General features: G+C 45.1%; 1 protein-coding gene across 1 annotated transcript; it reads right to left on the bottom strand.

The window, feature by feature from the left end:
* Window positions 1–7,365: 7,365 nt before the first annotated feature.
* On the bottom strand, window positions 7,366–15,632 carry b4galt7 (beta-1,4-galactosyltransferase 7). The gene is made up of 6 exons (XM_088932934.1): window positions 14,979–15,632; window positions 12,687–13,019; window positions 11,353–11,578; window positions 10,684–10,767; window positions 9,878–9,982; window positions 7,366–8,700 (listed from the first exon to the last, which is right to left on the bottom strand). Exons 1-6 carry the CDS (start codon window positions 15,029–15,031, stop codon window positions 8,545–8,547), a joined length of 957 nt encoding a protein of 318 aa, XP_088789060.1. The 5' UTR covers window positions 15,032–15,632; the 3' UTR covers window positions 7,366–8,544.
* Window positions 15,633–15,663: the final 31 nt, after the last annotated feature.

Here is a 15,663-nt window from a genome sequence, read left to right on the forward strand (position 1 = left end):
CAGCCATGATGACAATATCTTCTCATGAGCCATGATGCTCTTATTGACCCACAAAACAGCAAGAAACTGGGAAATACAGAGCAAAGAGGAGAGACTCACTGGGGGCAGTGCTGACCCATAGAGGCAAATGCTATTTTATTTTCCATGTTAATCGAGTGCACAGAGCATTTGCACAAACAAACTGGATGATGTTTTCTTTTTTTAAAATAATTGGCCCCTAATCACCCCTCCTTTAAAATATTAGCAACATGGTGTGTAAAGTCACCCAGGTGCTCACAAACACTAAGACAGCATTTACATCCATTATGGCAGAAAGCATTAAATTGCTGAACCATGAAAATATTGTGTGCAGGTAGGGATCTTCTTATTCTTATTATTATTGATGGTATCTTATTTTGAGACTGTTAACAAGCTAATTGTCTGTTTTTTAATCTTATGGTCCTGGAAGAGTACCGATTGAGTACTGTCGTTTTATTGAATTATTGTCGTTTATGTTATGTGTCTATGAGCTCTTGATGGACAAGGCAAATTCCCTTAGGGGCAATGAAGGTTATTTCAATTCAATCATCAATGTTGCCCAAAGATTCATTTTCCAGTGAGTGCTATACTTCAAACTGGGAGCTGAGGAGGAGAGGACACAAATCAAAAACACTGCTGCCCTGAATCATGACTGTAGGAGTGAAAAATAGTCTCTTCTTTACTAAATTAACGGTGTGTGTTTAGAACTGTCAGTAAATGTTGCTGAGGCTGGTAAGCTATGAACTCTCAACCTGTATCTAGGCAAGACTAGATCGGTAAACCACATTATGCACTTCAAAGCTTTTCCCCTGACTCCCTTCTGGAATGGGTGGATCTGTCAATCACACAGCAGTTAGTTGTCAATTGTGCCACGACAGTTTACCTTTTTAAGAAAAAACAGGCATTTTTAAATGGGGATGACTCCAAAGTACATTATCGTGATTTTTATTATTTTGTGCTTTGTATTCTCTGTATGTGACTCACAATGATTAAAATAACAGTTGTTCAAATGTTTTCCCCAAAAAATGCAATATACAATCTCATTATGCAGCTGAAGGAACATATTAGCACTGAGACTGTGAATTTGATGACGTGTGAAATTTGGGTTTAATAGTGCTAATAACAAAAATGGGCGACAGACCAGAAAAGCTGTCAGTCAAACAGATCAAACTCACTGCATTCTTACTGCTGAATTTCACTCAGCCTAGATGTAAAACTAACTAACGATATTCCAATGACACATTGTCGCTGTAATGAAGTCATTCTGTTTTTTTATGAATGTCCTGTACATATTTTATTTCCACCTTATCCAAATGAGATGGTGCCCATGTGGTTCTTGACAAGCAAAATCAGCAGACAGTCAAGTGTGTGCTATATACTCAGTCCTGTAGAATTAAACCATAGCAATGTGCACTGAGACTAAGGTAGTGGGAAACCTAGAATAAATATCTTTATTAATTTCTGTTACTATTGATGATAATGTTTCAGTTACACAGTTGTTTCTCTTGCTTTAATTACTGTATATGTAGAAAATATTAAGAATGTGCAGAGAACACGAGCTCAGTTGGGAGTCATGCTCTGGTTCATGCATAATTACAAGGCAATTGTGGACACTGATTATAAGGTGTTAGTCCCATTTGTAATCCACTGATCTCTCTTAATGAAAGAATTAAAAATACAATCAGCAATCAATTATGATTGGCTGCCAGGTATCAAAGATTTAAAAATGATTGAACACCTCCTCACGTCTCTTCACATTTCACACTGCAACACCCAAAGACTAGATCATTTATTTTATATGGAGGAGTGAGGGGGGAGGGTGCTTGCTTGTGAGTTTAGTTATGGACTAGAGTCAAAGTAATACATTTGAGTAATTGCATTTTAATCTGAAATATGTCTCCTGCACTGACAGACCCTCCCCAGCTGCCATTAACCTGGCAGTTAATGACACATAAATGCCAGCTAGTGAAAAGGATGTCAGTGGAAACTGCTGCTGGGTGTCAGCCATTACCTGGCCACTCCTGGCTTGGAGGAAATCAATACTGTCTTAAGTGATGTGGCTTAAGGGATAGAAACTGTACCCAAACCTCTCTGCTGCTGCTGGGGTCAGCCCATGTCTCCATACAAGCTCATATGGATTTGACGCTTGTTTACCCTGAGCAAAATAGCAGAAAAGTGCCCTTTCAACACCCCTGTGACTTTTGACATACAAGAATGGACTAACGCTCACCTGTTGCAACAGTGCTTTTAGCTCTTGCGATAAATCCCACCTATTAAGAACAAGAAGTAGTAGGTATATGTGTTATTAATCAAGTGGGAAAATGGATCAGAACGTAGAATATCCATAACATTTAAAATATCAGCCCGTGACATTTGTTAGGGGCTAAGCAACTACAGACCCTCTTCAAAAAAAGCAGATTTGCATAGAAATGTTTTGTTAAAGTGTTATAGTGCTGGGTGGATACATCTGTCAATCACACAACAATTGTAATATGGTCTACAGTTATCAATTGTAAAGTTTTTAGGACATTTCAATGACATTCATTTATGCCTGTTAACGAGAGTTTTAGCTTGGTCCTAGAAACTGTGTATTGGCTATCAACTTGAAGTCAATCCGTCAATGGTCAACCATGACACTTTGGTGCTAAAATGAAGGATGAAGAGACTGATTCAAGTCATAGCACTTCAATGAGACGCACTAAAAAAAAATCCAGACATAACAGCCTTATACAGATACTGTAGCTACCACAAATGATAGTGGTCACCTCATACGGAGTGCAGAAGTCTGGGTTCCCCTTGAATTTACTATCATCTTCTGCAGCAGTATTTAAAGAGCCCTGTTTCTGGGTCAGGATGTGGTTCTAGGTATTCTGCCGAATAATGGCCGTTTAGTCCCAGGAGCTCTCTCTGTTGAATTCTGGTTTAAAAATATGCTACACATGCTAGAAACACCTGCTGGTTCAGGATGAATACTAGCAAATGGTGACTTGTGTGAATGAATGACGCTAATCAAATTTGTGAGAATGAATGTTAATAATAACAAGTTTGTGTTTTTTTTCCTGTCGTCATCCATTGTGCCCCATTTAAAATAACAAACTCCCTCACTTGTCTCTCTTGCCCAGCTTCAGTTTATGTGAGCGGTGCCACTCACTCTTACTGCAGAGAGCCCAGTGCTGATCAAGGCCGCCCGCTGGCCCGAGAGGCATGAGATCCGTGGGGCTGAACTCCAGGCTTATCAACAGATAGAAGAGCCTTCGAGAGCAGCGCTAGAACAGTGTGCAAAGTGGAACCCTAAAGATGATCACGTTATAGCCTTTGCTTTTCTCTCCCGTCTTCAAAGGGGTTTGCCGCCCTGCGATGACGAAGAGCCGAAAACCTTGATCTAACCTCTAATGGAGCTGCTCTCCTCGCCCAGTGGTCTCGGCCCTCGCCCTCCTTCCCAGCGTTTTTAACTCGCAAGTGAGCAAGCGTGACCTTGAGCACCACCGCTCCTGAGGCGTGTGACGAGAGCAGCGCCCCGGGGTCTCAAGCAACACTCTGTTCACCCCGAGAGCGGTGTGAAGGGGTGCTGTAAAATGAATACAGCTACAGGAAATTAACATTTCATTCGTGTAATTAGTCATCTGTTTGGGGGTAATTCTGTTAATTTAATAGCCTATTTTATAACCAAGCTTCATTACAGAGAGGGAAAAAAAAACCCACCTTGGGATTAAATTAAAAATAAAGGTTTTGTAAAATGAATGGCTCTCTTAAATAGGTTACCTGAGGTGCATATGTCAAGGCTGAAGGCAGATACAGATCTAAGAAAAAAAACCTATACATTTTTAATAAAGAATCTAATCAAAAAGCTACCCAAAAACGTTAATGTTATGACAATAAACGAAAACGACCCTGAGACATCTGCTGTGAATTGTGTCATTCTCCTCCCGTTCAACAGCCATTAAAGCATGAAGGCGTAAAGAACATGAGAAAGGTCACGAACAAGAGGCCATGTGGCCCATTGAGCCTGCTGTAGGTTCCCTTGGACCTCAGGCGAGTCTCCCTGTTCATGCTGAAGACGTCTCCATGCTTGACTTTGTCAGTCCCCTTTAGGATTCTGAATACTCGAATCAAGACTCCACGGCGGATTCTCAATTGAAAACTAAAATGGTATTTTTGGCCTGTTTGAGCAGGACATTCCATTGCAATATATCTGTAACCTGACAGCAATATTTTTTTTTTAATATGGACACATCTTTGTAATATCGTGCAAAGGTGTGAAACACCAGACGAAGGCTCCACGGCCGAAACGTTGTGACCTAAGAAAGGTTCTTACCTTTGAGGCGCAGTGACTGTGCAGTTACTGCATTCTGCACGCAAACTGCTGCAAATATTCTTGTCTGTAGGTCACGCAGAGAAAACCATGGTTGTTGGGTAGCTGGCACTATGCCACTGGGTCTTCCAGTAGGCATGACGTCGAATCTGAGTTTTTTCTGCGTTTCCCCAGTTTGTTAAACTTTGGTAGGAGCCGGCGGTGTTGGGATCGGACGAGCATTCATCCATCCTCCGAGATCTGCCCTCTTCAGAATGGCCAGCTGCTGAGGCCGCCGCCTGGAGTGAAGGAGTTTCAGTGCTGTGACCCGGGCTTTATTCCCTGTTTGACTGGACTCTTGAAGTGTGCTCCTGGGGCGCTGGTACAATAGAGGCGACAAATCGCTTTGAAGGGATTACCGTATAACGCTTGATTAGGGTGGCGTTTCAGGTAGGTTAACGCTAACGCTAATCGGTCATTAACGACTTTGTAGCCTTTCGATAAAGACTTTGGGGCTCTGGAGTCACTGCACCGATGAACTGAAAACGTGTCGAAGAAAATGAAGTGCCAAAAGGGTAATATCGTTTTGATGATGTCTCAGGTGGCCAGGGAAATAAATCAAGTACGTTTTATTAAAGTTACCTCCACTGTTTTTTTTTTGTGATCGTCCACCATTAGGATAGAGTAATTATGGAGTTCTATCCAGTCTACAGATTTCTAAAACTTTGGACAGCGAGTAACTGCAAGTAAGACATGTAAACTGCAAGTGTTTTACACTTCAAACACAAGCATACAGATCTGAATTACATGAGAGTATCTACAACAAAAATATGAGGAGTTTGGTCAAAAAGCGATCGAACGAGTAAGATTTAGCTCACAACACATTTAAAATGTCTAAAAATATATATATATATTGGGCTTTTTGACGTTCAGGACAATGAAATAAGCCCGAACCTCTCACGTAATAGCGTTCACAAATCTGGCAGCCTTCAGAAAAAAACCCCCATTGTGTTTATAAACAGTTGTATACCTTTGTTAAGACACACTTGTCAAAAATATTCTAATCGGTATTTCTAGTGTATATTTTATTATGTTTGTCTCATTATTGAGATAAATGATTCTCCTTTCTTAAGTGTTTTCGCCTCAAATAAATGACTAATTTGATTTTCTATATACAGTATATTAAGAACTAGAAACACATGCTGCACCTTTATGAAGGAAATATGTAGGAAATAAATTGCCCATTGTTTCTCTAGTGGCGCATCAAAATTGACTTTACCTTACACCAGCATACTGTGCACATACACAAATAGCCACAAATAAACGGAAAGTCCTTCGGTTCTGAACTTTCAACAAGCAAGGCTAAACCTCACGGTTTCAAACAGCATGCAGTGCTCAACAGAGAAAGACGACGACTGCAGGTGAAGGAAGCATCGCCGAGATTTTTATGACGATTTATTTTTGTCCTCACAAGCCCATTCTCTTCCAATAAAGCGGTGGTGCGTTAATCGATTACTTCCAACTGCGTCTGAAAGGCGCGCATAACATCAAGGGCAAAATCCAGCAGTAAAATGCGTTGGCATAATGGTGCCACCTAGCGCTGATTTAAGTGTACTTCAGGAAGGACTCCATTACGACATGCCGTAGCAGCGGCACCTCAGAGGGAGCAAAGACACGCCCCAGAAGTACCGATACATAGCCAAATTTTTAAAGCAGTTCTTCTGCTGTCAGATACACTTCAGGAACGATATGTAGATCAAAAGCTTCTCATACAAGACAATTCCTTATTTTTAATTTATTTTTAACTTGGAATCTGTTCATTAACTTGAGGACAGACTGAACAAGGTTATGTTTGCTAAATATCCTGGCAAAACTAGACCCCGAACAGGGAATTATTGAAACTAGAGACTGAGGTAAGAAAACAGCCCAACAGTCCAGAAAAATAGTTCTGGACGATTAAGGGGCCAACTGGACTCAGTAACACTTGAGATGGGAGAGACGGGCAGTTGTTAAAGGAATGAGCTGGGGAGCCGTGTGGTAAGTATTCCACACCCTGAAAGAAAAGTTGCAGACCCCGAGGACAGCAGGTGGCCCAACAGTGAACAGGGATGTGCAGACACGGACAGAAGTGGATGTTCATACAGGACGGGGAGCAGGAGGCATGGGTTTGTACAGAATGTAGTCGGGACCCCCCAACATAGCTTAGCTGATGAAGCCGACTCAGTGTTCCTTCCTCCGAAGAACAGCTTCACCAGCAGCTTGGGAAAAACGCGCTACAAGCAGCCAAACGCAGGCTGAACGAAGGGCTGGACGGCGTGTTCTCCTTTCTCAGCGCCCAGTTGAAGGAATCAACTTGCGTTCGTTGGCTGCAAAGGAAGAAGTACAAGATCCACTCTGCGTCTCCCCTTGACCCAGTGGGCGAAGCACTTTCCCCACTCCTGCTGCAGAACGGCTGCAGGGCAGGGTTTCTGGATGAAAAGCACTGCAGGAAAATAATAATTATTATTATTCGCATTATTTATAAGATCACTTTATTGGCCAATTTCTCGTATTAGGAATTTGTCTTTTCACATACCCCACCTTGCTGTCCATGAGACACACAGACAGGGAGAAGCTTGGGGTCAGAGCGCAGGGTCAGCCATTTATACGCGCCCCTGGAGCAGTTGGGGTTAAGGGCCTTGCTCAGGAGCCCAACAGAGTAGGATTCCTCTGCCGGCCACGGGATATGAACCAGCAACCTTCCAGCCACAGGCGCAGATCCTGAGCCACAGAGCCACCGCACCGCCCTCCTTAACTAGAGTTTAACTAGAGACTAGAGATATTTAACAGATTTAGAACGGGTTTCCAGGTCCCGCTATGGAAGCTGTGACCAGCCCAGCTACTCGGGTCTCTGCCCTGACGATTCTCCATGGCAGGCTGCAGTAGCAGACGTTCGCTCTGGACATCCCATCCCATTTGCATCTCCATTCCAATACACTCCTTGCAGCTCAGAAACCTACCAGAGTCAGCCCCTCCTTAGAATGGACTTCCTCTCATACAAGAAAAGAGATTCATGGTTTGTTCATAAGCAAAGACATTTTAATATAAAACCAATTGTAAAAAAGATCATACACATCCCAGATCTTTGTAATTTAGCTTTATATAAATATTGTGCAAATACATGTCTTGGTACCATGTAATAATCTACTGTCTGAAGGAAGCAAACAGTTTTAACCTGGTGTCTGCGAAAGAAAAAGGCCATCTCTCAGGGTTTAACCCACCGGCTCTCCATCTGGTCCTGCTGGTGCCCCCCACACCTGCTGGTTTCTGTTCCAGCCCAGCCCTCAGTGACGCTGTCGAATGCTTCATGGACTTAAAAGTACAAGATTCATGTCAACTGTTTGCTTCCAGCTCTTAAACACGCTGGAGCTCCAACCAATGTGTTTTGTAAGTGAAATAAAATCCCAAACTTGTGCCTAGAAAAAAAATGCAAATATTCCAATGAAGCAACTTCTTAGATCAACCAAGGCCTCAGTTATCTCATGAAGATGGGCTGGAATGGAAACACCAGCCGGTGTGGGGGACACCAGCGCCAGGATTGGGAACCACTGGGTTAAATCTTCCCCACAAAGGACTCGAAGAAGACACAGTGGTCCAGTGTCTGGACCTGAAGGGAAAAGAAATTAAAGACACTTGACACTAATTGAGAAATAGTACAAGCGCATTTAGGGGCTTTGCAGGGAAGGCAAAAAAGGCAATTTGTACTGGAACACATTCAGAGATCATATCATTTCCAGAGGTCTGAAGCAAATCCAAAAAGATGTGCTATTTCCCTAATGCGGAAGAGGGGATGGTCACTCCAAGTAATGCATCTTGAATAGATATCTGAACTTAAAAAAAGCTAAAACGTCTTACTAAGCCCTGTCAGAACCAACGTGACACTTTGTACCAATTCACAAAAATAAAACTCTGCAGGTTTCGGATGAGGAACTGAGGTTTTTCGCCCTTTCAAACCGACTACTGAATTCTACCGTTCGCGATTCAAGTTTTCGAACCAGGCAGCTACGTCGCAATTGACCCTCGATTTAAAAAAAAAGGAAAAAAAAAAGAATACAAGTCCTTTATAAATTATAACACTGCTCTGTCCACGCTGCCCGTTGCCCGGCCTGGTGCCGTCTGTGAAAGTCTGCATGCAGCCCGCGGCTGCTCTCCAGGAGCGGACACCAGCTGGCAGAGCACCCTGGGGCAGCACCCTGTTAGCTGAGCAGACACCAAGGCGTCTCGGTCTGGTCACACTCCAGGTGGATGTTGACCACGGTGCAGGGCGCCCCGCTGATCGACAGCTCCTTCCGGGCGTCCACTCTGTAGCGCAGGCTCGTCAGCCCGCCTTCTTTGTCCACCTTGAACTGCTCCTGGGGGGGAAAGGCGTGCGCTTGGAATCACATGGCAGTGGTGAGAGGATACTGCTCCCACCGCTATACTGGGGCATTAGGACCCACACAGACTGCAGAACTAGAGCGCCCCCTACTGGCCCCCTCTAACACCTCTTCCAGCAGCAGCCTTGGCTTTCCCAGGAGGTCTCCCATCCAGTCAACGGTTTCGGTACAGTAAGTAGCTGGCCTTTGCAAAAATTTCTTTCCTGATATTTACAAAAAATTAGCAACAAATGCAATATCTGTTTGATCATTTCCAAGTTGGTTGTGCGTCTTTGCTGAAGGCACTACTATCTAGCGTACAATCATCCAAAATGTTTTTCAGTCTGAGTGGAGCGTTGCTTATCTGATTATAAGAAGTACAGACGTGTTTTAAACACAGATTGCCTTCCCTGTGTTTTTATTTCATTATAACATTTTTCCTTAATGTAGGTTACGCTTACCCTATAAATTTGAATATTTTGTCTGTAACCCTCTTTTGAAACAGCACAAAAGGAGATTGTCACACCAAATTAATTAGCAATTCTATGTTTTAGTCCCGAATGTACTACAATATTTATTACAATGGTGATTAATAATAAAGTTAGGTGCTCAAACTGATGATTAATTTTGAAACTAGACAAAGTGGCATTGTAGTAAGAAAGAGAAGCAGCAGCAAAGTTAGATCCAGGAGCCGCCTGACAATGACGACCATGTAAAACTGTATTCGTCTTCAAGTAAACTGTACCTGGAGGAAATATTGGGAGACACAGGCCGTTATCGTAAGGGGCACCTGAAGGTGTCTTGCTAGGTATTTGCTTACCGGTAATGAAACACTTCATCTGAAAGCTTTATAAAATTAGACTTTGCTGTGATGCTGCTTGATATTGGTGGACTAAAAACAGGAGTGCGTGGGTTGCTTTCCCCTGCACTCTGTGCAATTTAATTCCTCTCTGAACTGAGGCACGCCTTCCAAGCTTTGCCCGTGACTCCCTGTCTGGACAGATAGCGTTCCCCTCGCTCTCGCTCTCCGGTCACCTTAACCAGCAAGGGCCAGGGTGCCGCGCCTCTCGCCCTTTTCAATTCACCTCAAGCGCAGCCCGCGGGCTGCTCTTGTGCCTGCCCCACACCTAGTGGCCGCTCGGTGCGCTGCACGGCACGGCACGGCCGGGCCTACCTGCTTCTGCGCTGCCACTCTCTTCTGGTCCCGCTTCCTCCAGGCGGGGTCGTGGATGTGCCGGAATGTCTCGTACCCCGTGGTTATTCCGCTCGGGCGGAAAAGCTGGATGTGGGGCAAGAACGCGCGTGAAAAGGGGGCAACTACGGCAATGAAACCGTTACATCAGGAAAGATCAGCATCAAGGCATAATAAGAGTCAGAAGAGGAAAGTGTTGCTTGAGGGATTTTCTGCTTTCTATGAACTAAAAGCTGACAGCAGAAAGAAAGCATGGGTGATGGAAAAAATTATACATTTTTTGCTCTTTTACATCCTAAGTACCATTAACTGATATGTCTAAAGGTCTCTAAACCACGCACCCATCCAACTGCTATAGAATTAGTCTTCTTTTTCTTGCTAATGGAGTAAGTTGTCAAAGAATCTGTACAAAGTTCAAGGCGCGCAGCTAGCGCGACAATAGATGCACGTGTAATCTTCCTCTTTCATACTCCAGGAGTCTGGCCTTGGAAAAGCATGGCGAGAAGCAGCACATTTGGGTGTCATTCCGTGTGTTTTCACAGATCCCTAAAGACATCTACAGCATATTACATGCTGCAAATTACCGACGTTTTCAAAGGAAGCCATTAAAAGTAGCATTTGAAAAAAACACGAGGTGTGAAGACTTGTAAACATTTCAGAAGTGTGGAATAATGTATTTGACCTTGAGGAATCCATCATTATTCAAAATCTGTCCGATACCGTGGTTTATCAGACAATGTTCACAAGGCAGGCTGCACAACCGAACAGATGGAAGTTAGACAGGTTACCTGTAGCCCTGCCATTTTCAGACGTCTGTAGAACTCGTCATCCTCCCTGCCCCATCCCCAGAACCTGTTCGACATCCCGTTGCACTGAAAGGGAAAAACCGGGAGGGGTAAAAAGCGAACCCGGCGGCTCGTTGGGCGAGTCCGGGCCGTGACCGCACCAGCTGGACCGGGACCCCAGCCCACCGCAGGGACGGCGATCCGAGCAGAGCCGTCTCCTTGGGGCTCCGAGCCGGAGCTCCTCCGGGATCCACGCACACACTTCCTGCTCCGCGCAGCCCCGCGGTACAGAGACGAGACACTCGGACACGAGTTCAGGCCCGGTGCCCGCAACGACTCTGACAGCCGTGGCTCCGGGCCAGTGCCCAGAACGCTTCACTGGGCCTCAAGAAGTACAGATGGTTTTGGTTCGGGAACGTTCGTAAGTTCATAGCGTTCAATTACGAACGTTATGAACTTACAAACGGTCCCAAACCAAAACTTTCCTCTCTTTAACCTCTCCCTCACACACATAAAAGAAAACACACAAACGTCCACAACAATTTTCTCTTTTTTTTTTGGCGAACTAAACAGTTCTATTTAGTTCTATTTTGAAAAAACTGATTTTTCCATTTATTTTCAGTTTTTGAATGAAAAGGGACTCCCTGTCTGGGGGGGGGGTGGGGGTCTTACCATCTGGTAGTGCTGCTTGGTGAGGAGCAGGATCCCTCCCACGTAGGTCTTGTAGTGGTAGAGGGGGTGCAGCTCGGGCGAGGCCACGTGGAAGGGGCCCCGGTCGGGGAAGCCGTAGTCCAGGGCCTCGTTCTGCGGCAGCAGGTCCACGTCGTGCATGGCGACGTAGTCGGTGTCGTTCCCGCTCTCCATGAAGCCCACGTTGATCAGGGACGCCCTGTTGAACCTGTTGGCAGAGGGGCGGGGCCCCTGAGTGAGCCGGCGTGCCGGACGAAGCCGAACCGTGCTCACGCCTGGGGGAGAAAAGCCTTTTGGAAGACATCCACACGGGAACGAGATCCATGAATGACATCATCAGAGGGGCCGCACCACCAGTAGTGTCCACCAGAGGGCACAAGCCCCCACGGGCACGCATGGAGAGCATCTCCCCTCGTACATGGGAAGCGACAGTAGAGACTTTACAATGGCTTACAAAGTCCTTCATCACCTCAGGCCCTTTTATCTGCAGGAGTTAAGCAGAAGCATTTCATCTGTTGCCAAACATTCTGCAAGACGACAAAATACAGAAATCTGGGGCTAAAACTGTTATTCTCCACAGAAGTTCAAGTAGGTACCTACAAAGCAACAAGTAAAGGTTGATTCCATGCTGAAAAGAGACGAGACAAGTGTGACAACTGAGGAAGGCTCTACAGCCGAAACATTGTGTCTCTTTTCTTTCCTTTTCAGCATGAAATCAACCTTTACTTGTTCTGTTATTCTCCACGCTTCAGCATCTCTGTCCAAGTTGAAACAGGAATGCAGACACTTTAGGCTCTTAAGTCTCACCTGAAAAGACTTTTCAAGGTGCTTTTGTGTAACTTACTGCTACGGGATCGGACTTTTGTCACGACCTCTGTAGCATTTTCAAGAGCAGTGGCATGGCTCAGGAGGGGTGAAGTACATTGCAAAATTCTTGCAATAATTTTGCAATGTGCTGTTTAGAAGAATGCACCTATTTCCTGAAAAGGCATTAAGCACAGATAACAGATAACACATAATACTGACACGACAGCCTTGCCATTTTAAAAAAGGCACTCCCAAAATGAATGCAATTTTTCCACAACACTATTAAATCAGTTAAACATGCAACACACTTCCACATGACCGTACACATCAGGCCCTGTGTGACACACACAGCCAGACTCCCTGAGCTGGATGCGTTTATCTGGGCTCCATTATGGATTTTCTGTAGCTTATCGCTGTTTCATTATTGACAGACAACAAGGCAGAGCTGTGCAGCTCAGCCACAACAATCTGGACCTATCCCTCTGCCCCACCGGTATTACCGGCCTTACCGGTAATGGTCCACCTGGTTGATGACCAGGATCTTGTGGCGGATCCTCTTCTTGTTGAGGAAGGCGTGCATGTAGGGCACGAAGACCAGCAGCTCCTCGAAGCGCTCCCTGAACGGGACGAGGACGGCCAGCTTGTGCGGACCCCAGGAGGGGTCGTCGGCGGGGGGCGCCGGCCGGTCCGGCGGGCAGGGCTGGCGGGGCAGGGCGCCCTCCTCCAGCCCCGGCCTGCCCATGTCTCCGGAGCAGCTGAGCTGCAGCCACAGCAGCGAGCCCAGGACCACCACCAGACACAGGCAGAACAGCTTGAAGACGTTGCACTTCCTGGCCAGGAACCTGCGCAAGACAGCAGAGCACACACAGCGCTGCAGCATTCACCTCCGACCGACAGCCCAGGCCTGGCACTGCTTTCTTCCTCTCAGCAGCACACACACCACACCGATGTCCGCTCTCCAGCACCACGCGTTTAGAACAACAAAGCCAATGCAAAAAGGTGTGCCCACAGCTGGGCACACTGGATGTCGTTTCATTGCTTAAAAAGAAAAACTAGACAGGTACAGTATTTTTTTTTTTGCATTGCATGCACAATCCTCTTCACATTTTTATGTCCAGCTAATGAATCGAATGAATGAATGAATCCCTCAAGATCATTTCAAATCCGACGTGCAATCACTGGATTCAGCACCATCAACGTTTCAGCGTGAGCTTTTCTCTTTCTAGGGCAGGGACAGGCACAGGCACAGGCACCCCGGGCCCCTGAGAGCTGCCTTTGCTTCTGGTTTTCATGCCATCTCACACCGTGATGACTTCCCTGCACCACTCAGCTGTGTTTTCCAGGGCTTAAGCAGGGAGCGCAAGCTCTCGGAGCGCAAGGCGTGTCCTGGTTTCCTTTCCAGCCAGAGCTCCCAGACGCACGGCAAATCCGATTATTTCACCTACTGAGGGTCGGATTTCTGACCTGGCCCCACGGTGCTGTATGGGTGGGTGTACTTCTGAAGACGTGAATGTGATGAAGTGAATGTTTTAGGTTAGACATTGTAAAAGACCTCAAGAAACAACCCTACGGGTGTCAAAGTAAAATAATCAGGCTCATATTTAATTGATAAATGGGGTTGGATGAAGATGGGGAAGACAATATTCCCTCCAGGAGCTGAGTTTGAGACCCCTGCTCTGAAGCCTGCACCCACCCCTGACACAGAGCTGGTCTGGCCATAAAACACGTCGTTCAAGACGTCTTGAATGGCGGCACTGTGCAATTTGGCAGCCACAGGCTACATTCAGCACGCTGTCACCAACTCCGATTGAGCAGAAAACCAACAACAGTTCATGCCGAAGTGCTCAAGCGCTGTCTCCAGCAAAAAGCTAAGAGTGCGAATACAGAAGCAGATACATTCAATATAACTTTCCGCGTTAATGGCAAAACGTACTGTTACCGCCTGTTTCTATCGCCAAAAAGTGTGGGTACTTTCCGAATACGTGCGGCTTTCAGCTTTCTACCAGAACGGGTCACAACTTGTTTGAGTCGTTTCACTTTCTTAAAGATTTTTTTTTTTAGTGCGCCCAAACAGCAGAACTTGTTAAATATTCATGAGACACAGATTCAGACAGATAATCTTCCAGGGCTATCACCACCCACTCCGCTAACTTCGGGTTTTATTAAATTGCATGGTAAGAACATAAAACGATTTGCATGAATGTGGAGTCGACACAAAAAAGTGATATAAATAACTTCGCACAGCTCTGCGGACTTCCGATTTTAAGAACAGATCATGAAACTAAAAGTCTACGACCCTGCTTCAGGTATGCTGTGCATTGCCAGTGGACACAAAAGTCAGGCATATCGTTTTACTTACAAAGGACGCCCCTGAGGCGCTACAATCCTTTGGCTTTGGCATCTGCTTTAACAAAATACACAGAGAACAAAATAACTATATTCCGGCGATATGGCAAGAGGAAAAAGGAATAACAAACATAAGCAATATAACGTGATCTCCGCACCACTGTCTTCAACTTGAAAAGTGTTCGAAATTTCAAGATATTAGAAATCGGGCTTCTTAGTATGAAGCAATACATAAAAAGCCAGCCTGGCCAGAGGTGAGAGATACCGCAGTGCCAAATCACATTAGGAACCGGTCACATCAGCCACCAAGTACCCCCATCCTTGCCCTCCAACAGTTTATTTAGTAGAAGTTTATCACAAAAACTTCAATTAATTCAGTTGTTTCAATGCAATGCATTCAATGTTCCGACTGTGGCAGTACCCAACACGCCCCCAGGCTAGAGGACTGTCCTTACCGTCTGTCTTCTTTGAAATAAAGCACAGGCTTTCTCCGGGACGAGTACATCATCTCCGCTGCCTTCGAACTTCACTGCCCTGTAACTCGCTTTCCGAAACGGGAGCAGGGTCACTCCTTGTAATAAGCACTACTGCTAACGAGTACTGCTTCCTAAAAGTATCGGGACACTTATCGGCGACTTTCTCCTTTTTTTCTAAAGCTGAACCGGTCCATTTCTGTGGATTTCCTTTTTATTATTTGAAAGATTTGTATCGCCTTCCGTTTGCCTTCATTTTTTTTTGTAGTCACCAAACGTGTTCCTCTTTATGACAACGCCACGGTAGCATTATGAAAGAAACTTACATGTAGTCGCTAAATGAGACATTTTCTTCTCCATCTAAAAAAGAAATAGGTGTCTTGACACCCATAACTTTATACCATTTACACATATTACATTTAAATTCACTTACAGATAATCCCCTAATCTGTTATACTGATACTGATCGAGAAATATCGACGCGTCCAGCGAAACACTACGATCTGACTTAAATCATATGGAATTACATATTTTCCTTTTTTTAATAAACACAATTTTATTCCACAACACCTAATAATTGACGGCAATTCTACACGCTGGCTGATTTCAACTGCATTCCATCTGAACTCTGTCCCTCCCGGAAACCTGGAGTCGTACACAAAGGTTC

Source organism: Atractosteus spatula, chromosome 14, assembly GCF_055471065.1.
Source record: "Atractosteus spatula isolate fAtrSpa1 chromosome 14, fAtrSpa1.hap1, whole genome shotgun sequence".
In the NCBI taxonomy this organism is placed as follows: Eukaryota; Metazoa; Chordata; class Actinopteri; order Semionotiformes; family Lepisosteidae; genus Atractosteus; species Atractosteus spatula.